The sequence below is a fragment of the Bacillus rossius genome, chromosome 12, assembly GCF_032445375.1.
Source record: "Bacillus rossius redtenbacheri isolate Brsri chromosome 12, Brsri_v3, whole genome shotgun sequence".
Taxonomy (NCBI): Eukaryota; Metazoa; Arthropoda; class Insecta; order Phasmatodea; family Bacillidae; genus Bacillus; species Bacillus rossius.
The window spans coordinates 11,339,403-11,365,686 of NC_086339.1; the positions used below are offsets into that span (position 1 = coordinate 11,339,403).

General features: G+C 40.2%; 2 protein-coding genes across 3 annotated transcripts in view; one reads left to right on the forward strand and one right to left on the reverse strand.

The window, feature by feature from the left end:
• Positions 1 to 26,284, forward strand: part of LOC134537519 (transport and Golgi organization protein 2 homolog) — a 127,557-nt gene that overhangs the window by 23,950 nt on the left and 77,323 nt on the right. For both annotated transcript variants that reach the window (XM_063378035.1, XM_063378034.1), the window contains exon 6: positions 20,322 to 20,404. In XM_063378035.1, coding sequence (XP_063234105.1) covers positions 20,322 to 20,404 — 83 coding nt within the window. The remainder of the gene's footprint in view (positions 1 to 20,321; positions 20,405 to 26,284) is intronic.
• Positions 1,030 to 24,882, reverse strand: LOC134537520 (uncharacterized). Its single transcript, XM_063378038.1, has 3 exons — positions 24,697 to 24,882; positions 10,234 to 10,353; positions 1,030 to 2,483 (listed from the first exon to the last, which is right to left on the reverse strand). Exons 1-3 carry the CDS (start codon positions 24,783 to 24,785, stop codon positions 2,339 to 2,341), a joined length of 354 nt encoding a protein of 117 aa, XP_063234108.1. The 5' UTR covers positions 24,786 to 24,882; the 3' UTR covers positions 1,030 to 2,338.

Genomic DNA, 26,284 nt, shown 5'->3' on the forward strand with positions numbered 1-26,284 from the left:
AAAAGTCTACTCAGAGGAAAGAAACTGTTAGTGTTGCTACGCTGTCCATCTATTCTGGCTTGTGAATTAGATAGGATATAAACATGAAATTTTGTCTTAAAACTCCATTTTGTAGATTTTTTCTTGGGAGTGACTTTATGCAAGCAAAAAGTGTAAACGTGTAAGAAAAAATTACTTCCCATTCTCTTCCCCTCCTCTCTCCTAGCTAAGTGTGATTGTTTTTAGAACTCACTAACAAAAAAAAACAGGATTAATTTTTTCTTGTTATATTGTTTGTGAGAGGTCTGAAATAATACCAAAACTTTAATCCTTGAGCCCAGCTCACACTTTTCTGGTTGATTTAAAAAATCGTTAAGGTTATCAAGAATGATAAAACACTATACACTATGACTATAGTGCTTCATTTTTTCTTCTTCGGTAGGCACATTGCAGCAGGGCTAGGATAACAGTTGTAACTGTTAATAGCAGGGGTATTGAAAGTTAAAATGAAACCTACACAAACTGCATTGATTACATACCATTAATTAAATAATTAACATACCTAACCAGTCAAAGATATGGTGTACACAAATTTCTTCTTAAGTAAAGTCTCAGACTAGTGAAAATTCCATTTTTAAAAATTGTTTAGTCATTGATGTAAGCTTTGTAATATAATTTTAAATTATTTTCTTTTTGACATACATAGCTTTAGTTAATTGGACATTGTGACTTTTATCTGTCATCATTCAATAACATATTTTTATACACTTAAAAGTAGCATGTTTAAAGCTAACATTATTTTTGGGTGTTGTTAAAATTTATTTTTTGTGAATGTAAAAAACATTATTTCACATGCCTGCAGAAAGAACAGTAGATCCCGTAAACAAATAATTTAGAGGTGTGTGTGTGGAATTGATGGCAATTGAAATGTTCTCGTAAGGTTTTCTTCATTTTTCGGTTCCCTTGGCCTTTATCTATAGTGGATATCCCATAGATTTTTTTTATAAACAGTTATTAAAGAAATAGTGTTAAATAAAGTAAACTAAATAATTTTTGTTTTATAATTTATTGATATAACATTAGTTTTATAGTACATTTAAAAATTTAAAATAAATACATACATAATAAATTATAATAAAAGTCTAAGAAAATTAAATAGTCAATAAATAATCACATACAGTTCTTAAATAAATACATACATTTAAATTATGTAAAAAACATATAAATTAACATAATTAATACTGATAGTTTACATTTTAATACATACTTCCATAACTTGTGACAAGTACAATATAATTATTTTTTAGTTAGTAGCTCAGTCTTTTTTTCCTTTTAAAATTTTTAACCTCAACCATTTAAATGCTTGACATACTACGGCCCTGCAATTAAAATACTTTGCAAATTCACAACTTTTGTATTGAAATACTGGCGACACTTAAAATACTGTGTTTGTAGTGGTACAAATGCAGTTTTCTCCAAAACATGTAACATAATTTGAACACAAGCTTTCTAAGAAGTACATTTCTTAATTTTAAACAAATTTTCATAATATGTTTTATAAGTAATTGCTAATACAAGAATATTTTATCTTAAGATGACTGATTTTACACATCTAATTCACATCTTACAATAGGAACAACAGTGAAGAGCTTACTTACATTATCATGCTAGATATTTATTTTGTTTTTACTGTGTTTTTCATTTCAAAGGTACAAAATCAATACAGTGCAGACTGTTGACATGTATTGTACTGCTGGAATTATTTAAATTGGCCTCTTACTTGTGCAGAATACAGAACTTAATTCTGACTGGTATTATCCATTAAAAAAAAAAAATTTTGATAGATGCTGCTATTGGTAAAAATTAACACTACGATGCTCTTTTTTTTATCCCTCGGAGAATGATAGAAGTAATGCAATATATTTTTACTGTCTGATGAAACTTCAAAAATGATAATACTGAATTATTTAAGACATATAAAATACATTATAATGACATTCAACCAGAGAGCAATTAATATCTTCTCACATAGAGAGGAAATAAATAATTCTATAAAATAATTTAAGGATTTTTTTTTTTAAAATAATATGTGCCATTTGTGTAAGTACTATCACCTCATTACAAAGTAATGAATAACATTTAAAGAACAACTGGAATGAAACTACAGAAAATGAGATGATGGTAAACTGTGAGCACTCTCGTGAAGCGAGGGTACTTGCAGGTCGAGCACGTTGTTCGAGATGGAAGGACAGCACTGGGGAAGGTACACACGGAACACAGAGCTTGGCAGGCGACCTGCGACAGGGGGAGATTAGGGACTGACTCTCGGGGGACAGAGGAGCGGCTGGGGGCCAGCGCGTCAGTACGCGTCCCACTGGTACGGCCTGGACTTCTCGACGTCCTGCAGCAGGTCGCCCAGCGTCTCGTCGCTGGCGTCGTGCGGCCGGCTCGAGTCCATCAGCTCTCGCAGGCCGTGGGGTATCGCGGAGCGCCGGCGGCGGCCTCTGCAACAAGCGGGGGACAAGCGCGTCCAGTCGGTGGCTCGGCAAAGGGGTAGGACCCTGGGCTCCCATTTCAGAGAATCAGAGTTCGGATCCCAGTATGGCCAACCTGACTTCAGTTCTCCGCGGTTCCCTGGAATGCTTCATTGCTATAGACCTCGGCCAGTTCCTTCTCCAGAACCTTCAAGTATTTCATTTGTGTTACCTCCCCAATGTCGTCAAGACGCAAAGCCCAAAAAAAAATAGACGTGTAGCCATAAGCGTTCTAAAAACTACAGTGACCAACAAAAAATTGCGTAATTTAATAAACCGTAATATTTAAGTTAGCTTTTATGTGGTTGGCATGCTTGTCATAGAAGAAATGTAAAGCGGATGATCAGCGCATGTTTGTTTGCGAACCAGCTCAAAAGTTGGAAATGAGCAGTATCATATAAAAATTTTTTTTATCCCAACTAATGATGTAAGGCTGTTGCCATATCAATGAATGAAAAATGTGTTTTCCAAACATGGTTGTATAATGCTTTGTTTTTTTTATGTCACAGTGCAAAGTCAAGTGATGTATGTTGATTAGGAAACTGAATAGTCATTCAATTGCAACATTTAGTATATTGTCTTGAAGACTGAAACGTGATGATAATTCTACTGAAGTTACTATGGAGCCGTCAGGAAAAAAAGGGCATGGGGTTAAAGCAACCTGGCTAAAATGTTTATATAAAGTCAATCTCACATAAATAGGCCTATTATCTCGCTCGCAGGCTGTTATCTCATTCAGGGGCGGCTCCAGTTCAGGGCAATCGCCTAGGGCCCGCATCGATGCTTTTAATTTGTATTTATTGTTGTCTAGTGTTCTGTTAAAAATATAGACATTAGTTGGAAAAGGAAAATTTAATTTTTAATATATTGTAACATAGTGTACTGGTCAATACCTATTAAAACCAACCTGAGGATAAACTATCAGGAGAATATCAAAATATCTTAAGCTTAATTAGCAAAAAAAAATTATCATCAAAATTTAAGTTTCAGGTTGGGTTAAGAATGTTTGAAAGAGTGAATTTTTCCAATTTTCTAGTGTCGGTGGGGGGGGCTCTAAAAACTAAAATAGCCCATGGCTTTGCAAAATATAGGGCCGCTAAAGATCCCATTTTAACGTAGCTCTACCATGTTGAATCACATTTATTGTCACTTTTTATTTTTGGAAGGAAGAGGCCCAAAGAGAAATGCTAGGTACTTATAAAGTAAATAAGGGCCAAGGAGAGGAATGCTGTAGAGATTGATGTGTTAAAGGAGCATAAATGCAAGCTTAAGGTATTTGTATTATTGGTGATGTGGGGTGATCAGCCGGAGGCTGATAGTGCCGCGCTCAGATATCGCCGGGAGGTGACCATGGAGTGACAGATGAACCAAGCAAGATAATTCTATAGTGGTTGAACATTGTCTTCTGCAGTGTGGAAAATTTCCACACTGTAAAGATCCTCTACCCTGCCGGGAATCGAACAAGCCAGAAGATTGAATCACTGAGCCGACGGTGGAAGAAGGGATTATTATTAATCATCACATTTTTTTTTTGTGCGGCCTGATATGGCTATGTTGCTTTTGATCTCTCCAGATTCTACCTATATGGCCATCCCTTGATATTTAGGAAAGTAAATGGAACACAGCTGTCATAGATTTTTGGCTTTCCAGGTAAAATATAAAAGCTCTTTTAGATTAAGCTTTAAAAAGTAATTTAAAGTACAAAATAAATTTCTGATGCTGAAAAGATACGTAAATTATTTAGCTGATATAAGAAGCTTTTGAAAGTTTTACCTCAAAAGTTATTATTTTGAATTTTTTATGCATAATATGGTGTGTAGGTTTTAGTGAAACTGTTTCATGGGCATGTGTTCATACACAAGGGGGGAAGATTTGGGGAAAATATATCCCCCCCCCCTTTTTTCTCTCCCAAATCCTAAAAAAAAATGTGTTTATTACCCCCCCCCCCCTTTTTTTCTCTCCCAAATCCTAAAAAAAATGTGTTTATTACCCCCCCCCCCCCCCCAACCCAACAAAAAGTAAAGAATTTGAAAGTAAAGAGCAGTCAAATATATACCACACTCCCCCCTCCTCTCCCCACCCTTTTCATAACCTCCAAACAAAATTCTGTGTACACTCCAGTGCATGATGGTACTTTTTTACGAATAAAAAAATCAATAAACTCGCGAGTTCGCGCATTCCGAATATGAAATGGGTCTCCATGGAGACAACTTCTGTACGGATTCGATGTTAAAAATAGCCGTTGCCAGTCACTGCCTTATCGAGGAAGTTGGAGAAAAGTTCGAGTGTAGACAACTCACGCAACAAGGTTCAAGCCTGTTCGTCGCGGCAGCTGGCGTTCGGTTCTAAAAATAGCCCCCCGTCGCGCGGAGCCCCACATCTTCGGTTGTGCAATGCGTGAGTACACATCGCGGGCACACGTGGGCGCCGCGTCACGAGGCCATGACCGCGCGGCGGATACTTCCACACCGCCTTTCTCGGCGACGTGGCAACACGGGCTCTGCGTACGTACTCGTAGGTTAAGAAACTTCGCCATGTTGAAAAAAAAAACGTTTTTTGTAGGTTATGTTTGATCGAACATTTTAGTATTCCAAAGACTCGTAAGATAATTGTTTACTTAATATCTTAAAAATTTTTAACATGGTCAAAAAGAGAGTAAAAATGTTTTTAACACAGTTTTTTTTGTACGTTTTAAATACGTTAAAAATGGTTTCAAGTGCAAGAATATACATTGTTGTCATTAATTCGTGGTTTGTTTTAAATTCTCATATAACACCTGACTTTATTTTGTTTTATTATCTCAAATTTCATTTTAAAAAAAAACTTTTTTTTTTGTTGCGTTTCGTTACGTTTCCGTATAGTGTTGAGTGCTGATCGGGTTCTGATCCATTTACGTTCCTGCGTCATTGTTGAACGGGGCTGTGGTAAACGTTAATCCATTTGTCGCGTCGGTAAGGCGGTGGCTCGTGCGCGCTCGGCGCGGAACGATATCTCGAGCGGGTCTCGATTGTCAGTCCGCGTCGCGCCCTGGGGGCGACGTGTTCGACCCAGACGACCTTCCCAGGCGTTCGCCGCCTTAACGCGATTATCAAGTCCTCCGCCTCGGCGAACGCCGCGCTCAACTTCCCTCCCTCACCCCCTCATCTTCGCGCCGGCTAGTCTAATTTCTCTCACCCCCCACCTTTTCCAAGGACCGCGGGGCACTCGTGCCGGCTGTCGAGTGTCGATATTGAATTATCGATACGCGACTGTGGTTAAACACGGCGTGCTCCTCCGCCCTCCCTCCCTTCATCCTTCAAGTCTCTGAAGAGCAGTCGCTCTTCCTAAAGGCACCAAGAAGACGTCATAGCGCCCTAAGTTCTCCCCGAGTTGGTTCCCACGTGGAAGCTGTCGACAGGGTGGCAGCCCACAGCTGGGGTCGCAATGCCACACGACGAACCCGACATGCCAGCAGCCAATGAAATACAAGGTCAACGTGACGTCATCACGACGGAACACGCGCCCCGGCGCGGCGGCCAGAAAGAAGTAGATTCTATTTCACGACGGAAAGCGAAACGGAATCTTTGCAAAACTAAACTTTAAATAAATATATAACCACATATATATGTATATATACTTGGTTAATATTTATGCTCAAAAACGAAAATTAGTTTTACGTTTGGGTACACTTACAAATTTGTAGTGTGACTTCAACTTGTTATTACGTTCTTTTTATTTTTTATTTTTAGCATAGCTTACAACGGAATTATTTTCTGTCCCTTATTAACAAATCTATAGATTTTTTCCTTGTATCTGAAATGAACTTAATCGCATTTTGTGCAATATGTGACTAATTGTTTGTTCTCTCTGTCGTGCTGGAACGATGTTCGACGGCTATTCAGATTTGTCGTGTCGTGTTAGTTGTGGATTATGCGTTTTTACTTGGCTATATGCCTCGTCTAAAACGGGATCATTGGAGAATAAGACTCAAATTAATTAATGCTTAACGGTAGAGATATAGACCGCAAAATGACCTACTGGCTTTAAACAGTTTTCTATGCCATAACAAGTTTTTAACATTTGAATATCAAACAATTTGCTTATGAGAGGCTTAACTGGCGGCTCTGGATGAGGAAGGGGGTAGTGGATAAAGATACAGAACAGTCCTCTAAAGAAAGGGGCCCCCCTGGAAAATTAAAAAAAAAAAAAAAAAAAAGTCATCTTGGAACACGAATTTTGACACTGGTTTTGCTAATTTATCTTTTATAATTTATAAAAAATATACTCGGAGAAGTTTTACATTTGTTAATTATAAAATTTCAGTGAAACTGCGTCACTATACGAGTCAATAAAATATTTTGAAAAATTGTTCTGATTCGAAACTACGAAAGTTCAAAATTTAAATCGACGCGCATTGACTGACCAGCACTTTTGAATTCACGATAACAACAGTTTTAACTCTTCGTTTATTTCCGTACCTGGCACTTGGAAAACCAAACGAACGAGGGGATGATAGAAAGATTGGGAAAGGACGGGTTCGGGGCCGGTCGTGGAGTCTCTGCTGGAGCGTCCCCAGACACGCGGGGCGAAGGAACCCTTCATCGCGACCGTCTGCGTCAGCGCCCCGCGCGGTCTAGAGGACCCGCCGAGGGGCTTATCTGATCTGCGGCCGGGCCTGTCACATGGTCACGTGGCCGCGTGGCCTCCGGCGGCCGCGGCAAGCTTCACACGCTGCTTCAGCAGGGGCGGGACTCCAGGGTAGGCCCGGACCGTACCGGGGGGGTCTGGCCCCCCTCTCATCAGGGGAATTGTGTATCTCCCCACCCCCCTCTGCCTGCACCCTTGCATCCACAGGAACCATTGCAATAATAAAAATAATAAAGCTGACGTTAATGTCTTGTTTCACCTAATATGTTAACACTAAGTGACTAATCTGTTAAAAAAAATTGCGGCAGATCAACGAAATGCAAAAGAGGAATAGAGTTGGAATTTTAGAAATTGCACTTAAAGAAATTAATGACTAAAAAAAAAGAGAGAGAGAGAAAACTAACATGGCGTTGAGACCGAACATAAGGGAGCGGTAACAGTAACATTTCTTGGTGGAGAAATGAAGATATGTGCAAGTCCCGAGAATCCGTTCCAAGCGTTTCAAGTCTAATAATAATAATAATAATAATAATAATAATAATAATAATAATAAGGTACTCTGAAAAACACGCGTGTTAGCCCCTTGTCACCCGCCTGAAAATAAAGTTTAAAAGCGAAGCACGCATTCCTAAATGGTTAAAAAAAATAGTGTTTTTAGCACTAAATTGTTGAATCCCAGTTCAAAATGATAATCCAAATTTGCAAATGAGCTCAAGACGAAACGTGCTTTGGTAAAACAGATTTAGTTGCTCATAGAAAAGAGTTTTGAGGCATTTGACATTTTGCAATCACACGCGTCTGCTGTCACTAACAAACCCGGGTGGAAGACAGGTGGGTCACCGCGACCAATGCTAATGACCCGGTCCTCGTGATTAGCGCCGCCCCCGCCCGCAAACAAACCACTTAGCGACGGGTAGTTTCCACGACGACCAGGGAGGGGGGGGGGGGAACCACCGGCAGAAACGACGATTCATAAATACCTCTAACTCTCGTAGGTACCGGCACAACACACGGCACAAACACCCGAGCCCAGTACTACTGCCAACTACCTATATTTTGTAGTGACACAGTTTTTTCTTCTTCATGTAAATGTACAAGTTAAGAATCATCTAATATTTCACATGAATATTTCTGTTCCATTCACAAAGAAATAATTACAGTGTATCTCAATAAAACCAGGGTTGTTTAAGAAGCACAATAGTCCCAAGATTTCAACTACCTACAACTTGCAGTAGCTTGGCTTCTGGGTTGTAGCCGTGTCCTTGGCGAATAATTCACCGACGTTTCGGTGGACATTGCATTCGCCATCATCAGGGAGCAGTACAAGTAGGTAACTGCTCCCTGATTATGGCGACTGCAATGTCGACCGAAACGTCGGTTAATTATTCTCCAAGGACACGGCTACGACCCAGAATTCAAGCTACTTCTAACAAGTAAGTAACTGCTCCCTGATGATGGCGACTGCAATGTCGACCGAAACGTCGGTTAATTATTCGCCAAGGAACACGGCTACAACCCAGAAGCCAAGCTACTTCAGACAATGGCCGTGAAAGCCTGCGAACATTAATTATTACCTACAACTTGACGTTGTGAAACGGTAAAATAAAAATTGTCTTCTCCGGACTTTTTTTTTTTTTGATGTTTCATGTTCATCATTAAAACTAATCAACTCTTGTCTTAAAATAAGGAAGGCAGACGCGCAAGAGTTGGAAGTTGTTGCGTTTATGCGTCTTGCGTGGTTTGTAAGCAAGTATTTGGAAACGTCGTTGTTGAAATTGTTGCGTCCATGGTTTCCAGAGTAGTTTGTGAACACGGCTTGGGTGACTCAAGCCGCTGAAGACAGAAAGAGTCACGTGCGCACGAAGGTGACACGCTCTGGGGGGGAGGGGGAGGGCAAATTAGAAATGGGAATTAAGGAGCTCGTCTCAAATGCCAATTACAGTGGCGAGAGCTAATTAATTGGGACGTTGGAGATTAATGTTTCTCTGGACTTGCCCCCAAGGGCGTAAAACTGCACGATGGGAAGTGTCAAGACAGCCCAAAGATAAAAATAATCACGCATCACCAGACGAGGTCAAAACGAACATGCTTCTAGGAAGATCTCTGGAAAAAAAAAAAGACTGTTGCCATGTCGCGAATTCCGGAAAAATTCCTACGTAATTTATCGTTTCGTGCGGTTCATAGACCCCAAAACCATCCTCGACTCAAAATTTTGTAGGTGGACGCGATAACTTTCAGATTGATAGACCTACATCAATTTATTAAAAGGATGAAAAATCTCAGTCGAGTTTATTTATGAGCAAAATCGAAACCAAGAGGGTAGAAATGGAACAGGTTTGTTGGGAAAATGCTAATAAATTTGTTTAATGCATAGCTTATGACAGTTCATAATATTATGCATGTTATCTTCGTGTAAATTTTCTCTTGCGGCACACCAAATAACCTACCTATCTGCGCCGGGTCAATGTCAAGGTCATGGCCATACTATTATCAAGAATTCTAGAAATCCTACTAAAATACTGGCTGCATTAGCTAGAAAGAAAAAAAAACATTTTGGCTGAATGGAATATGATAAAATGTACGATTTGATCCTTCAGAATTATCCTAGAACAAATGTTGGTTTGAACATAAAGGTTACAAAATGAACTTCGAAAGTAACTTGCGAGTTCTGTTTCATTCACGAAAATACTCCCACAAAGTTCCGTGTACCGAGATCTAAAATGTTACCTGCACATTAAAAAAAAAATTAAACCATTATGGCGTGTTTCGGATCGTATCCCTCACGGGAAGCCTACAACTCACGTAGTTTAGGTTCCCTACAAGAATTTCCGAAGATTTCCGAAGTTTTGCGTTTTGGTATTAACGCCACTTCAGCCGCTAAATCAAAAGTTTCCAATGAAAACAAGCATGTTGTGATTAACCTATCCTAACCCTTCGATTTTTTTTTTAATTTCAATTTTTGAGAGAAATCCGAAGTTGCACGAACGTGGTAGGAAACCGAAACTACGTGAGTTGTAGGCTTCCCATCCCGCACCCTTCAGCTGTAGCTATAGTTGTGTGTTTCGAAGAGTCGATGTTTGTAATCGATACTTACATCTGGTCGAGGTTGACTCTCCCGAAGCCGATGGGCACGGTTATCATCTGTCCCTTGAGCTTGGACATGCCCAGGTACGCCTCCAGCTCGGCCATTCGCTGGTCGGACGTTCGCTTCCTCCTGGACACACCAACACAACCACCTGGGTTAGCTTCACTTGCACCATTATCATCTACAGCAGGGGCACAACAACTAAATTTCCAAAGAGGAGGCAATATACCTTTTTATAAAGCGGGGGGTCCGGGGGTCCTCCCCCGGGAAAAAAATTTGTATTTCAAGGTGGAAAATGGTGCTATTTAAGCAGTTTTACTATCTAAAAATTGATTACACAGCACTTTCTTTGCCCCAGTTTGCCCCCACTTCAAGGTTTCAGAGGGGGGGGGGGAATACCCTCCCCCCCCTGTTGTTGCGCCCCTGATTTACAGCTATCTTACATTTTATGTGATGACATAACTAGCTTAATATGCATGGTCAAATAATATATATTTTTTTAGTTTTCAGAATATTGCGTAGTTTAGTTTACAAGTTTTATTTTTTGTAATTATATTTTTTCCTTGTTTATCTTTTTTTTTAATTTTATATTCATATTGTGCACTTTTTCTCTGTAAGAAATCAGACCACCTTTTAAAAGCACACATTGAATTATTTAATTGCGTGATTAGGTTTCTTTTTTTTTTCGTAGTATAAGTGTTCGCTTTTCTTAGTTTAGTAATTTTTTAGTGATCACTTATTTGTTTTTTCTAATATAATAATAGTGTTTTTTTATTTATTTCTACGTCTTTACTTACCACATGTAAAATAAGACAAATAAATCAATCAATCCGTATTTAAATATTTTGGTCTCATGTCCTGGCGCCCAATACATGTCTGGTGATAGGTTTGATTGTTTAGAGGAGAGGGAACAAATACCATGTACCCCTCTTTTCGTCTAAATTTGGACTTGCACTGAAAAGAATTAGCAGAGAAATGGAAACATGTGTACAAGAAAACACTGACCGAATTTCAGTACCAGCAACAGAACATCCAGAAAGTCCATAACCAAACCGTAGTTTATAACAGCTCCATGACTTAACGGAATAGTTAAAATATGTTACTTCCAACCTAAATGTTGACAGTTAACTTTTGTCCCTTAAAAAAAAAAATCTCAGTTTTGGTAGAAATTTTGAAGACTCTGTGAACCATTTCGCACGAATTCGTTATACAATTTCACGATTTAAGAGTATTTTAAATGTCGCTAACCTAAACAATTTTTCACTGTAGTGGTGATCACGTACGAAAACCTACCATCCTAAAAAAATATATATATTAATTATAATACTTAATGAACTTTGTAGGTCTTATGTTACTGTAAAAAAAACTTGCCGAAGATGTATGAACGCAGATTATTCGGGTTTCTGATTCGGTGCCAGTGAATAGTAGCAGCCAGGGCCGGCGCGTCCATATAGGCGAACTAGGCAACCGCCTAGGGCGCCAAGTAGCTGGGGGCGGCGCAGCACGACACATAACAGCTCATATAATAAGTTTAACGATTATTGAAACTAGATGAAAATGGGTTTTTGTAACAGTTTGGAATGTTTATATTGATATAAGTAATTATTTAAAGTCCACGGTGACCTGTTTATAATTTGTAATAAGTAAAAAAGTAAAAAAAAAAACCACAAGCCTGCTTACATTTGATTGTTGACAAAATCTTAGGCTTACGTGATGCATTTTGAGGCAAGGAAATTTTTTTTTGGGGTGTCCGGCGGGTTATGGGGGGGGGGGGGGGGGGGGCGGCATTAAGGTTTTTTCCCAAGGGCGCCAATTTACCTTGCACCGGCCCTGGTAGCAGTGGCTGTCACTTGAGGGTAGGGGGGATGATAGAGGGGAAATATCCATCCCCCAGAAGTTATGGGGAAAAAATGTATATCTGTGAGGACAGTATGCTACTGTGTGACTGCTACTGTAGGCCAGTGGGTCAGTGTCAATAGTAATGCGTTTTATTTTAAATACAGCTGTTCAAATTGGAATTTTTTTGACGTGACAACGTATAATAAATCGATGAACGCCGGCTGCACGCACGAAAAAGTGTCCCGTTACGGACATTGTTCCGTTACGCTGTGTCCCGTTACACACATTGTTCCGTTATGCTGTGTCCCGTTACGCTCATTGTACGCTTGCGCCGCATCTATCTCTCTTCCACTCGACTGTTTATAAAGGGAAGTGAAAAGTTAATGTGGTTTTCATTGCTTATTACAACAACAATTTCGGCAATAAAGGTTAATTATTCTTGCATTTTAAAAATCTGATTACTAGTATAATTTCAAGTATTTATTCTTTTATTATTAAAATAAAAATGATTCATTTTTATTCATAAACTATGCAACCATTTCATCATGTTTTGTTATGACGTTGTCACGTTAAACTATCGTCCGTAAACCGACTTTACAGACAACCAATTTTTATATTTTTCTTTAAACCCCCCCCCCCCCCATTTTTTTTAAAATAGTTCCTGCGTGTGTGGCTGTGTGTGGCGGCCAGCGGCCCAGACGCCGCGCGGCGATGCTGGACGTGATACGACAAGCAGCCGCTGCGCTATTACGCCGTCTCATCTCGTCTCATCTCATCTCGTCTCATCTCGTCGTGACTGGTGGTCTCTGTGGCGGCTGCCACGTGACCTCGCCGCTGGGACGCAACGCTTCCTAGTCGTTTCGTCAGCTTTCTTTCGGGCGACGGCGCCGCGTGCGTGATTGTGGCACTTTCTCGCGCCGGCCGCGCGGTTCAAACTCACACGCCCAACCGTCAGGTACGCGGAAATACCACTCCGAGAACAAGCTGCGTGGGTTTTTTGACGTGACAACACCTAATAAATCGATGAACGCCGGCTGCACGCACGAGAAAGGATGACTCATTGTCCCGTTACGCTCATTGTACGCTTGCGCCGCATCTATCTCTCTTCCGCTCGATTGGAACAACCGTCGATTTGACTTTTTTCGAGGCACATTAAACTTGAAACACTCCCATTCGTTTCCTACTTTTCCTATCATCGTCCTATCCCTAACAGAATAACACAGATTGGAAGAAGTTAAATAGCAAACTTGTATAAAAGTTATAGTTTAAAATAATCTGTTCGTTAAAGTAATAAACATATTTGAATTAATGAGTACAAATAAAAGTAAATTTATCAATTAAATTGTTGATTTCATTTCACTCCTTCTTTGTATCCATACAAAATAGTGATAATTCAATAAAAATGATTAAATTTTATTCTTAAAAGTATTCAATCATTTCATCAATGTTTTGTTATGACGCTGTCACGTTAAACTATCGTCCGTAAACCAACTTTACAGGACAACCAAAGTAGGAAACGAATGGGAGTGTTTCAAGTTTAATGTGCCTCGAAAAAGTCAAATCGATGGTTGTTCCAATCGAGCGGAAGAGAGATAGATGCGGCGCAAGCGTACAACGAGCGTAACGGGACAATGTGCGTGACGGGACATTTTTTCGTGCGTGCAGCCGGCGTTCATCGATTTATTAGAAGTAGTCACGTCAAAAAAAAAAAAAAAAAGGAATTTTATGCTGTCGACGTGGAATCCCGAAAGCACCGGGAATCGATATAAAATTCGCCGGTTCTTGTGCTGTATCGAAAGTAGTTTCGGTCCCGGGAGAGCCGGGGTCTCGCTGCGATACCTGCGTCGCCGGACATCCGGCCCGCGATGGTCGAGGGAGATGTGGCGCAGGAACCCCTTCCGCGCGTTGATCAGCAGGGGGGGGGGGGGGAGGGGGGGCGGCCACTCCAGCAGGGCGGATATAAACCGACATTCGTAATCTTACTGCCTGCCAGGCTCCATGAGCCGCGGTGCGTTTGCAGTGTTAAATGTCTGTCATTCAATTTAACACCCATAGGTATTTGGTATGTAACGTAAACTTAATTGTTGTCGAATTTTATAAAAAAAAAAATTTAAAAGTTTAACTAACAAATAAATACATCGTCAAAATTTAAATTCTGTTTGGCTTAAGAATTCGTTTTAAAGAACTTTTTTTTCCTTCAGATTTTTCTGAAGAAAAAAAAAGACCTCGAAACCCGGGACTATTCCATGCCTGTCCTGTCCTGTCCTGTCCTGTCTCAAACTTTTAGGCAACCAATGGCCTGCTTCCAATAGGTTTTTTTTTAGCTCAAAACAATCTTCGATCGATTAATTAGCTATCTAAATTTGGCTTAGTTAAAGCAGTTGATACTAGCCAGAGTGGCCGTGTTTCGTCTCGGCAGTTCTCAGGCAGGACACTCGCACAGCTGGTTATACCTGCCCCTGCTCGTGTAAAACGTCCATATTGCATTTAAATATAGTCGAGTCATCTCGATGTTTGGTGATCGAGTCGTAAAATAACACTTTAAGGGACCTTGCATGGCTTATGCTGACGGGAAGTTCTGCCATTCCCGATTACACCCGAACAATTCACCCTTCGGCCAACCTCGGGTTTATTTATATATTTATATTTCTCTGTTTATTTTAATGTAGCTATACTAACCTAAATAACCGTCCATAGTGTTTTTATGTAGCTAACCTAACCGACCACTTTTTAATATTTGAATTCATTTTTTCCTGCGCAAAAAAATAAAACAAATCCCGAAGTTGGCCGAAGGTGAATTGTTCGGGTGTAATCGGGAATGGCAGAACTTTATGTGCACCTTTGGTCTCCCTACGCGGAAAGATACGTTAAACTATAGAATTGTAGGCGTTAAAAATACCTTCAGAAAAGTCCACAATATGTAGCTCTTGTCGTTCGGGACCTAACCATTTCTATCTTTCAAAATTGGTTCAAAAATAATTTTCGAAGCTTTTTTCGCCGAAAATAGTTTTATTCCTTTTTTTTCCCCCCAATTAAATATGTTAGTTACCTTGGGCACTAATTTATATCAAAATGTACCTCTACGCCATTTCATTTAAATGAATATAATAGAAGAATCACATATTGCCTCATTAAAAAAAAAACTGTCAACACTGTTTGCAAAAGAAATTCTTTAGTAATGGGCGAAGCGCATATCAAAATCGGGAAGGATGAGAACAGGAGGTGAAGACATACACTGTTTAAGCCTAGATAACGCGCTTTCTTGCTCATCTCCCCAGACAAAAGGAACGTTTTTCTTACGCAGCTTGTTAAGCGGAGCACTAATGGCTTCAAATTCGGAAATAAACCTCGAATAGTAACCAACCATGTCTGTAATTCTTGAAAACACCGGGCACTTAAGATAACTTGATACTTAAAAGTATTTACTAAATGATCTAAATCTAAATGACGTCACGCTAGTAGATCGCATCCGTGGGAAGCCGGGACGAGTCGTTAGCACACACCAAGTCTTTACTAGATAGGATGACATTCAAGCGCACTTGTCACGAAAATAGCATCTCTCTTAAAAAAAAAAAAAAATGACAACGGAACCGGTGTTTGAAATGTTTTCTGTTCTCGGGTTGTTTCGGAAATGACGCAGTGAAATAGCAATGTCCCACGGTATCCCCCCCCCCCCTCCTTTAATAGGAAAGATAACAAAGCTTTTATTTTTTTCAAGCTCAAGGTAAACTCGCAAACGCAAAAATGTTTTATTATTATTATTCAAACGATGATTCGTTTTGAAATTGGAGTTGACAGTATCCGTCCGGGGAAGTACTCGAGGATTCGTGTGCTGGACGCTAACAAAGCACAGACCGCTCTCGAGCGGACAGATGATAAAAAAACTAAAAATGTCACGGGAGTTCATGAGTGTTTATTTTCGCAACTGGAGTTCGCCCTACGCGCGGTGGGAGCGGTCAAGTGCGGGGTTTGTCGGGTGGAAAACAAACGGAAAAGGGAAAATTATGGGGGAGGGGGGGGGGAATGTTTGGAGCAGCGGTGACCATCATGTGGTCAGTTGGCTATCTCCGGCCTGGTATAGCCTGGTAAAGCCTTGTAAGAGGCTACGCCACACCAATATCGTAAACCACTTTGTCCGCTGTTTGCTTTCGAAATTTTGTTTCCATTTGTTGGTGGAAATGATAGATTATTTTTAGAATTCCGAGGGAGGGGAATCCGTCAACCCCCCTCACCGCCGTGTACAAACACGAAATAACTTCTCGACCACTAAATAAAAACAAAAAAAATATATATAAAAATGAGATGATGCAGTAGCCTTCCAAAATTTATATTGGTAAATAATAATTTCTAATCATTGCTGTGGATGCGATCTGTGAATCTTTGCTGATGCAACGCCCTGTTGATGGTGCCTGTGTTCCCGTCGCGAACGAAAACAGCACAGAGGAATAGGTAATATGTACGATACAGAAATTGTGCAAGTGTACAGAAGAGTGCACAAGCGTACAGAAGAGTGCATAAGTAATAATAATCGTTACACTCTGATGACGTCATCGCCTCTCCTTACCCTACATTCTGTAAATAAGTTTCACTTTAGAAAAAAAAGTACAAGAAACTAATTTACGCGCGAATTTTTCACTGTTCAAAGGTTGGTCATCCTGGTTTAGAGTAAAACGAACCTACGCGCAACAATACGACAGGATCATGGATCCAAAATTTAGCAGCGGGGCAATATAGGCTTAACTTAATTGACTTTGAGAAATTTGAGGTCTTGCAACTGCAAAAACGACGTCGTTGGAAGCTCTTATCATGAAACTCTTCTTGGCTGAGGGAACTGTGACTTAAATTTTTTTTAAATCAGGTTCCGGGTTTGAATGCCAGCTAAGCCCGACGGTTGGAACTACTTTCAGAATGTTCACAGTCGCTCCTCGATTACCCTTCTGGTGTAAATTTGTTGCGTTCTCAGCCCAGTTAAAATCACATACGATGGTAACGGTCTCAGCAGCACTTTCGTACAGAGTGGGGGAAAAAAAATCAAGATTGCTTGTTCGAAATCGAATTATGTTGGTCGTGGTGCCGAAGACAATCACTGATTCAACGCACTGAAGGAAAAAAGGCTATCTCCTCATGGACTTCAGTTACGTAACTACTTTATCCATGGTCCTTTACAGGCGAAAATGTGTGACTCCATCACCATTCTATGCGAGTTGCGCAATTCAAGTTATCTAAAGTGAACCTATCATTTACAAAACTCTCAACAGCGCACGCACTAATAGCTTTCGGTACTCGAATATCGTTTAGCTTAACCCACTTGGGCAGATTTTGGTGTTTCATTAGCTTACGTAACCGTCGCTGACTTGCGGGAAGTATTTCTGCATGCTGGCTTAATTTGGTTCATACAAGTTTTACTTTACGAATAACTCAAATGTTGCATGTAGAATACTGATATTAAGAGTATTTAATTATACTTAGACCACGTTTGACTTTTGAACAGTTGTGACATTTATCTGTATATGCATCGTTCGTTGATTTATGAGTTTAAAGTTGTTAAAAATCAAAATACTTTTCTGATTACTAAAGTTAATGACTTATACTCTACCTTTTATATTGAATATAGGATGCCCTAGGGGTTAATGTATGCATTAAATAGGCAATGATTAAAATAATAGCCTACCTAAATTGCTTCAAGCTTCTCACATTGTTGATGGACGAACAATTTGTTCGAAAACATAATATTACTACTTGGTTTCGATTATACAAACTAGTCAAATTATTTTTAGATAGCTTGAAGATTCAATTAGATACCGTGACTACAAATTTCCATATTACACTATTTTTTTTTTTTTTGCTACGCAATCCTTTACTATTGATAATTGAAAATAAAATCAAACATGCAAAAATTTTGGAGGAAAAATAAGTGGCTACTGTTTTTAAATCTTGCTTAAATCATTTTTTTTCTGTATGAATATAGTAGATGTTACCCGATTGAAAAACAAATCTTGTATAAGACGTACGTACACAAGACATTTTTTTATCTAGAATTATTTTGAATTTTTTTCAATAATAGGGTTATTCAGGATTGTGAAGAAGGGGAAAAAAAAAAGAATATTAGTGTTTGGAAATTTGTAGTCGCAGTGTCTAATAATTTGGCGCAGAGTGGGGTTTTTAAAAAGTTAATGAAAAATGGCGATAACTCTGAAACTGCGGGAGTTTTTTTTTTTTTTTTTTTTTTTAATTGAGAGCTGTGATTGGTTGGCCCGCGGACGGATGTCGGCCGGGCGTGGAGCGGACGAGCCCAGCCGAGGAACGACGACGCTGATGGTCTCAGTTCTCAGTTCGGGGTGGCTTCCGTCGACGGCGTCGCGAGTGGATCAGGGACGCCCGGGTGTCGGCCTCTCTCTCTCTCTCTCTCTCTCTCTCTCTCTCTCTCTCTCTCGCCGACGAAGGACGAGCTGCTGATACACACGGCGCAGAACACTCACTGCCATCTCGCGGTGTTTTCTGTCACTAGACTGCAACTTTTAAAAAACCGCGCGCCAACTCTAAAAATCTTCCGGAACCCCTTATCGAGTTTTTTCAGGACCATTATCCTGATAGGACGGGAAATCACGCACTGCTGCTAACGAAATTATTACAAGTGTGTGAAACGTGCAGATCACGTTTGTACAGATATGGGCCGCGGTAACGTTTCCAGTCTTTAGATATTTTTTTAATGTGTAACATCAACAGCTCTCGGTGTACGGCATCTTGTAGGAGATATTTCGTGAATGTAACGGAAATGTGTAACAACGTTGCTGCCGTCTGTGGCGGATGGCGCTAACCAAAGTTAATAGAAGCAAAGGGAGACTTTATAGTTGGCTATTGATTGTTTAGTGAATGTTAACAAGATGGACAGTAATTTAATACAATTCCTGTTCGAAAATAAGGTTCAAAGCTGGAGTTTAGTATATATATTTTTTTTAAGTCTTTTTTTCGATTTTATCGGAGCTGTTTCGTTAAATAGGTTAAAATTTCGGTCTGCAAATCGATTGATTCAATGGGCGAACGTAGCTGCTCCGGCAACGAATTCTAGCGGCGGTTGCGGAAACTACGTGTGATTCGCGTCCAGAAATTTTCTTACAGTATAGTTATCCCGCTCGGCATTTTTCAAAAAGAATTATACGTTAAATTACGTGTCCGAGTTCCGTATTATAAGTGTATTTGCAACAAGAGAACACATGAATTTGCTCGTCAGAGGTTAGATGTTACACATCTCTGACGAGTACGGAAGGACTAGCGCACATTATTATTATTTTTTAAATTTGTGAGGTTTAACAAGTTGTACATTAAATACATTAATCTGAGATTTCTCTCAGCGGCCCTGTTCCTGCGCTTCTTCTCACTGAGTGGCTGGACCACAGCTAGAGGCACGAGGGGTAGGAAGGTTCAGTCGGTAGCAGAGTAAAATTTGTGTTATTTCATGGTAGAAAATAACTCTCACCCTTTTGTAAAAAAATTTTTAACAGATAATCACTCGTTATAATGTCACGGGTGTAAAAAGGCGTGCAAGAATTCGTTAATTATCATTTGCGTGACATTTTACACACTTGATACGACATTAGGTCAGGGGTCGAAAGACTTTCGAGTCAGATAAGCCATATATATGTGTGTGTATATATATATATATATATAAACCGATTCTCCAATTGTTTAGAGAGCAGCAATATTTATTTCCTATATATGTACATGGTAAGACAATAAAAAAAACGAGATAAAATAGAAAATATTGTATTCACAAATTAAACATAAAGTCTTAAAAAATAAAGGATACTTAGGGGGAAAAAACGCAAATGTAAAAAATCTGATAGTCATCAGTAGATTTCTACTGATAAAACAAGAATACCTAAAATATATTAATTATTTAATTATTAAAATTTAAAAAAAGCAACTGGGTTTTATAAAATTAATTACTAGTTGGAACCCTGTATCGCTTTCGAAAGCTTAGCTGTGTCTGGCATGTAACTACTTATTTTCCATAATTTTAGGCATGATTTTAAGTTGTCGTCGGGTAATTTCCTTCTTGATTGATTGATTGATTTATTTATCTTAATTCATTGATGAGAATGTTTGTTCACATGAATATGTAGAGCCAAATATTGTTAGACTAGCAAATGCTAGTTTTTTGTTGTGTAGTTTTTGTTGTGTCATAGTTTGCAGGAAGACTATTCCACGTTTAAAATACTATGATTTTCTCTATTTTAGGTTGTTTTTTTTTTTTGCAGCGCAGTGAGTTGTAGAGCCGCACATTCCCACGAAAGGAGCCGCATGTGTCTCGCGAGCCGCGGTCTGGTCACCCCTGGTACAGGTAAGGCAGCTGTTGAGAATATGTGTGGCACAACGAATATCCAGGGGAGAAAATCAATAAGAAAAGCAATGCAAAAGATGGGGTGTGACTGTGGCATGAACACGGCTGTGTGTTGTACGCGGATACGTGTACGTAACAGGTAATATTTTCCAAACAAAATATATAATACGCTATTTTTTTATTTAAACATCATATATATTCACTGTAAATATTTTACACTAATCTTTTATATGTGCAATCGATGGATTTTGACGAGAGCTGACGATTGAAACTAACGTCGTAGCTTCTCCGAGTCAAAAGTTACACTAAATGGAAAACTCGAAACACTGGAAAGTTGATCTCAAAATGGCGGCGCTTCACCCTCCACCGCGAGCGACGCGTCACAGTCCATCACTTAGCGTGACGAATTCTTCGATCCTTTAGCTACCCAGTGGTGTAATTAAATTTTGGATGGAGATGATAAGATAATGTAGCTGCAACACCAAACTGAATCACCCGATTCTGTTATCATTCGTTTTTTTTAATTGCCTCCCACTATGGAAGCAATTTTAAAGACGTATTCACGTCAAAAAAAATCAACATGGTGCGTGGGAGACTTAAGGTCCCCCCCCGGGGGGGGGGGGGGGTTGTTCTCCCTTGCGCGCGCAGACTAGACTGCAGGCCACGCCCAGGGGGGAAAGCCTTATTTTCACAGACGAGAGAGCCAAACGCCCGATCGTGCATCTTCGGTTTTTTTTTGTTCATTATAAATCATGATAACTAATGGTCAATTAGGTTAGGTTAGCTACATTATAAATACTTTAAAACATTGTGGACGGTTGATTTGGTTAGGATAGCTACATTAAAGATACTGTGAAATCATGTAAACGGTTTCCCTAGCCCCGGATAGCTACATATTAAAAAAGTTATTTGCTAAGCAACCATAAAATGATTTTACAGTATTTTTAAATGTAGCTATACTTACCTAATGTAACCAACCATCCACAATGTTTTAAAGTATTTATAATGTAGCTAACCTATCCTAATCGACCGAAAAATTTAATGCCACGCCGGTTTATACAATGAGATAGAACGAAAAAAAAAAAGTGAGCATGAACTTCGGGGAACTTCGGATGTGGCTCTCTCGTCTGTGAAATAGAGGAGGCTTCCCCGCCCAGGGCAGCTGAACGATGTTAGGATTGCCGCGGGACCATCTACTCCGAGCAGGATACGCGTACCACATCGTTCCACACACAGTCTTTATTTTACTTCATGAAAAAAAAATAATTAGAAGACATTACCTAAAGTTCTTCAGCGTCAAGACACGGTTTGACACGACATGCTAGTTATTTTACTTCCTTGTCGCTGCTATGTTTGAATGTTTATGTTTTTTTTTACGTTAAAGTATCTTTCACTGGCATATTTATTTTTTTCGACCCAAACATTTGACAAGCGGGGGAGAAAAAGTCGCGCAAGTGTTCACGATCCTGTAGAGCTCGTGCAATAACGTTCAGGCCCGGCGCACGCTTGCTGCAAAAAAAAAAGTACTCGGGCGCTGCGTCTTTTTCAGTCGCATACAAAGAAACTGCTGTTGGATTAACACGCGACGCCGATGCCTATATGACGCCAGCGTCACTCTCGATAGCTATCGAGATGGACGCGCGTCACATGCCCCCCCCCCCTCCCCACAACCACTAGGTACCTGGCAGTACTCGACGTACTGGACGCATCGGACGCAGATACGGCGCCGATAGAACGCAGATTAGAAATGATGCGGCGAGAAAATTTCGCGACCCAACTTCAAGTGCAAGACCGCTATCAGAATAAATTTGCAGGGAAATTCGGTTGTAAAATAAAACAGCGAAATCGACGTATGAAACTGAGCCTTAAGGTGGTGCCAAATAATAATATATAATAATTTATTTCCCATTTTTTTACACTTTTTTAACAATATTCGTTTAATTAACCATGCAATTTAGCACTCACGGAAGCAAGCTTGTATGTGAGTGCATCTAGTCACTTCAAATTACATGCGGTATTTTGACGATTGTAAACATTTGTAAATTTATAATAGCTGAGAAATAAATATATAAAATATAACCTAAGAAACTTTACATTAGTTATATAAAGATGAAAGTTAAAAATGAGGCTTCATGAAGTGCATCGGTAAAGCTAAAGGTGGCACAATTAAGGGTCGATGTTTCAGCCCGTACAAGACACAGACGAACACGCATGCACACAAACGGAGATATGGCGAGATAAAGGTTAATAAAAAGTTAAAAATAAATGCATTGTCATGATAAACAACTTGTTTATCTACTTGTTGGGCTAAGTCTGACAAATCAAATAGGTATATCCTGAGTGAATGGTCAGACTGTTATTACTTATTTATTTTTTTATAGATAATTATCACTATACTTTGGAAAAATCTTACTTAAGCCCCTACGGCTACTCATTACCGATGCGAGAGAAGTACTTGGTGGCCGTAATCACTAAAAGAGGTCCGATTCTAGGCCCCGGGAGATGTCAAATTCTGATCATCAGTTCAGTAAGCCATTGGTTCGCTAGTACATACTATAATATTGCAGGTACTGTCCTCTTAAGCCATTTTTTACATGCATGAGCGAAGGGAAACGCCTCCTACCGTTGTCTATAGACTCCTGTATCCAGATATAACGTTTTGTACAAGATATTACTCCTGGCACTGTACCCTGTTAAACATTCTCACCCGTAGAATGAAGAAAACTGGTAGCCTGAGGCGGCCATGGACTTTTCGGGGTCCTGGACCATGTGCATTTATGAGGCTGGAATATTTTGTAGAGGGGGCTTACCGAGGGGTTATGGAATAACCCATGAGAAAAAAAAGGGCCCTCATTCAGAAAATATGAACCAAGGAAAAAATGTGGGAGAGTCTTTCTGTACTAACCTCGGTAACGAGAAAATTCACGTGTTCACGTGTTGCAAACACACTTATAATACGAACCTATAGGACACAAAATGCAACAAAAAAATTCCTTAAAATCATGCCGAGCGTTATAAATATGCGCAAAATATGTTTTCGACTACATTTTTTGACGCAAACCAACGAAATGTTAAACTGTGTAATGAAACGGCTCCGATAAAAGCGAAAAAAAAAAAAAAAACCTTGAAAAAAAAAACCTTAACCCCGGATTTGGACCTGATTTTCGACAATGATTTTTTTTTTTAAATTCTGCCCTTCTTGTAAAAAAATTCATTAAACAGTTAATACTTTAAAGTTTCCCATTGGCTTTGCGAACTTTGGTTCGCGCCATCCGCACGAGATGGCAGCACCGTGGTTACACATTTCCGTTCCTTGTGACTTCCGATCCATTCACGAAATTACTCCTACCAAATGCTGTATATAGAGAGCTGAGTTGTTAGACTTCAAAAAACCAAAATAAAATACTGGAAACAAGTTATTCCAAGCCAATCAGAAAATTAAATTTCGACTATGGCCTTGCTAGTTTGTCTTAAGAAATGTTGATATTACAGGTGCGTCGGCAGCAGAAGAACAGTAGCGGTGCTAGGCGCTGTCCTGGGTGGTCGTGGTTACAAACTATCCAGGGATGTTCGTCAATTCATGGACATCTTCGTCAATATTCACCTGGCACTGGGGTTCACCTACTCCGAACATGAACTCGCAAGGGCCGTCTTGGAACATTACGCGCTTCTTCCTCCCACGCGCCTGATTGCCGAGTTTCATGAACGTTAACCCGGAGCTCCAAGGTCTGAACGCGGTACTGCTTCCACGAAGATGACCCGCAGTTGTCCGAAAATGCGAAGAAGAATCCCGTGTATTCCTTTTAAAAGCCTCTGCACAGCCACGGGTATATACAAACGCTCGCTGGGGCTTCTAGCGCAGTGCACAGGGCAAATACGGGGATATGAAGCGGTAACCGTAACATTATGTGGCGGAGAAAAGAAGAGTGCTTGAGTGCTTTCAACAATATAATAAACACGTGAGTTCTAACAATTTTTTTTTTTTTTTTTTCACTTTTCTACCAGTTTGAAAACGAAAATCGAAAACTGGACTGCTCACGTAGGTTAAAAAAAAAAAAAAAAATCTGCACACGGCATGCGTGCACACAGATATGCTCAGTAGCAGATCCAGAGGGGGGGGGGGCTAAGGGGCTCAAGCCCCCTCCAAAAGCATCTGGGTCCACTATTGTTTTTAGTGTTTGCCTTGATAAAGACTAGCCTCAGCTGGGTCAAGCCCCATCCCAAACCAAAATCCTGGATCCGCCACTGGATATGCTGGACGTGGAGAACGCGGGGTGGTCGCCGGGACTGACCTGTAGGGCAGGCCGTGTGCTCGCTGGTCCGCCAGAAGCGCTAGCACCAGCACCGCCGCCACAGCCCGGGTCGCCAGCGACGTCTTCATGTTCTCTCTTGTCTTGCTGCTCTGCTGCTCGTGTCGAGGACAGCTATCTCGTGGTCGCGGTCTCGTGGACGTCGGGTGACTTTCTGGTACCCGGGCCCCGCCGGTACTTATACTCGCGCGCCTGCTCCCCCCACCGGGTGTTAGGTGGAGTGGAGGGGATGGAGGAGTTACGCCACGGCGCGACACCCGCCCGACCACGCGCCGACGTCTCTCCCACTCCCCTCCACACAACCCCCCCCCCCCCCCACTCCATGCCAGTGTTCAGTGACTTTCGGCGGCGGCGCGGGTTTCCCGACTCCTATCCCCTCCCCCGTCATCCGCCATTCATTCATTCCACCTTCAGTTTTTTCTATTGCCGCGTAAAAGAACATCTCAAGATCTCGGTATACTATGGAGACCTGCAAAATTCGCGGATTCATTCGGTGATAGGCTAGAATTAAAAACACACGTACCTCTTAGATGATTTTGGCTTTTGGCTTTACTGTTCGTCTGGACGAATCTCGACCGGTTACGAACCTTCAACCAAAGAAGGATCGAATCACAGAAACAAAAAACAGCTGAGACGACTTACGAGTCGGCAGCCAACGAACTTGCGTTAAATGCCCGAGTGTACAGGGGTGTGTGCAGTCTATCCTGAAGGCCATCGAAACCGCGAATTTTGCGGGTCTCTAGGTATACAGCATTTGGTGGGAGATTTTATATTTTTTTTCTCCTTCCGTGAATGGAACGGTAGTCACGTGTAACGGAAAATGTGTAAAGACGGTGCTGCCGTTCTGTTTGGTAGGATGGCGAGGAACCGAAGTTCGTTGGAGAACCGATCAGCCGATCTCGGTAGAGTCCACCGGACATAGTTTCCAAACTGCTTTTCCACGCCTGAGAGTTAGGCAGTCCGCGTAGCGCGCAAGAACCTCGCGCGGCATACATCCAGTAGCCCAACTTGGAGCTTCCGGAGTTCTTTTTTTAGACTCGAAAAACCAGCATTGTTTTTACAGTTTTTTTATGCCATTGATTATTTTTTAATATTAAAAATTTTCTATTCTCTAAGACAGAGCTCACACATTAAGAGATTTTAAAATACTATAATATAGTGTATATTGACAGTATTAGCTGTAGTCATAATCAGAAATGAACTCAGTATTAAAAACCACTGATTTCATAGGAGAAACCTTTTGTAACAGTCGTTAACTTCAAGCATTCCACTAAATTATAAATTTTTTAAAATTTCAGAAATATAAAAAATTGCTTAAAGCTAATGAAACTAAGATGACAACTATATTATCTTCTTTTCCCATCCTAGATAAGTGTTTTATAGGGTTTAAGTTGAAAGTGATTTTAGCAATAAAAGTGAGAAATAACGCCATGGCTTATTGAAAAATCAAGTGAAACGTACCAATAGTGTTTTTCGCTGCAAACTTAGCGAAGGTCAATGCTGTGGTAATACCAGTTTATGACACAAAAATGTTTTTAGTAAACTTTGGCGTGATTTTTAAGGTTTTTAT

What these genes read in the sequence shown, in the direction of transcription:
- LOC134537520 (XM_063378038.1), bottom strand. Translation starts at nt 24,785, where the DNA reads ATGAAGACGTCGCTGGCGACCCGGGCTGTGGCGGCGGTGCTGGTGCTA. An exon ending in GCACACGGCCTGCCCTACAG is followed by an intron (nt 10,354 to 24,696) that starts GTCAGTCCCGGC and finishes TGGTGTGTCCAG; the next exon opens with GAGGAAGCGAACGTCCGACC. An exon ending in AGAGTCAACCTCGACCAGAT is followed by an intron (nt 2,484 to 10,233) that starts GTAAGTATCGAT and finishes CGCTTGTTGCAG; the next exon opens with AGGCCGCCGCCGGCGCTCCG.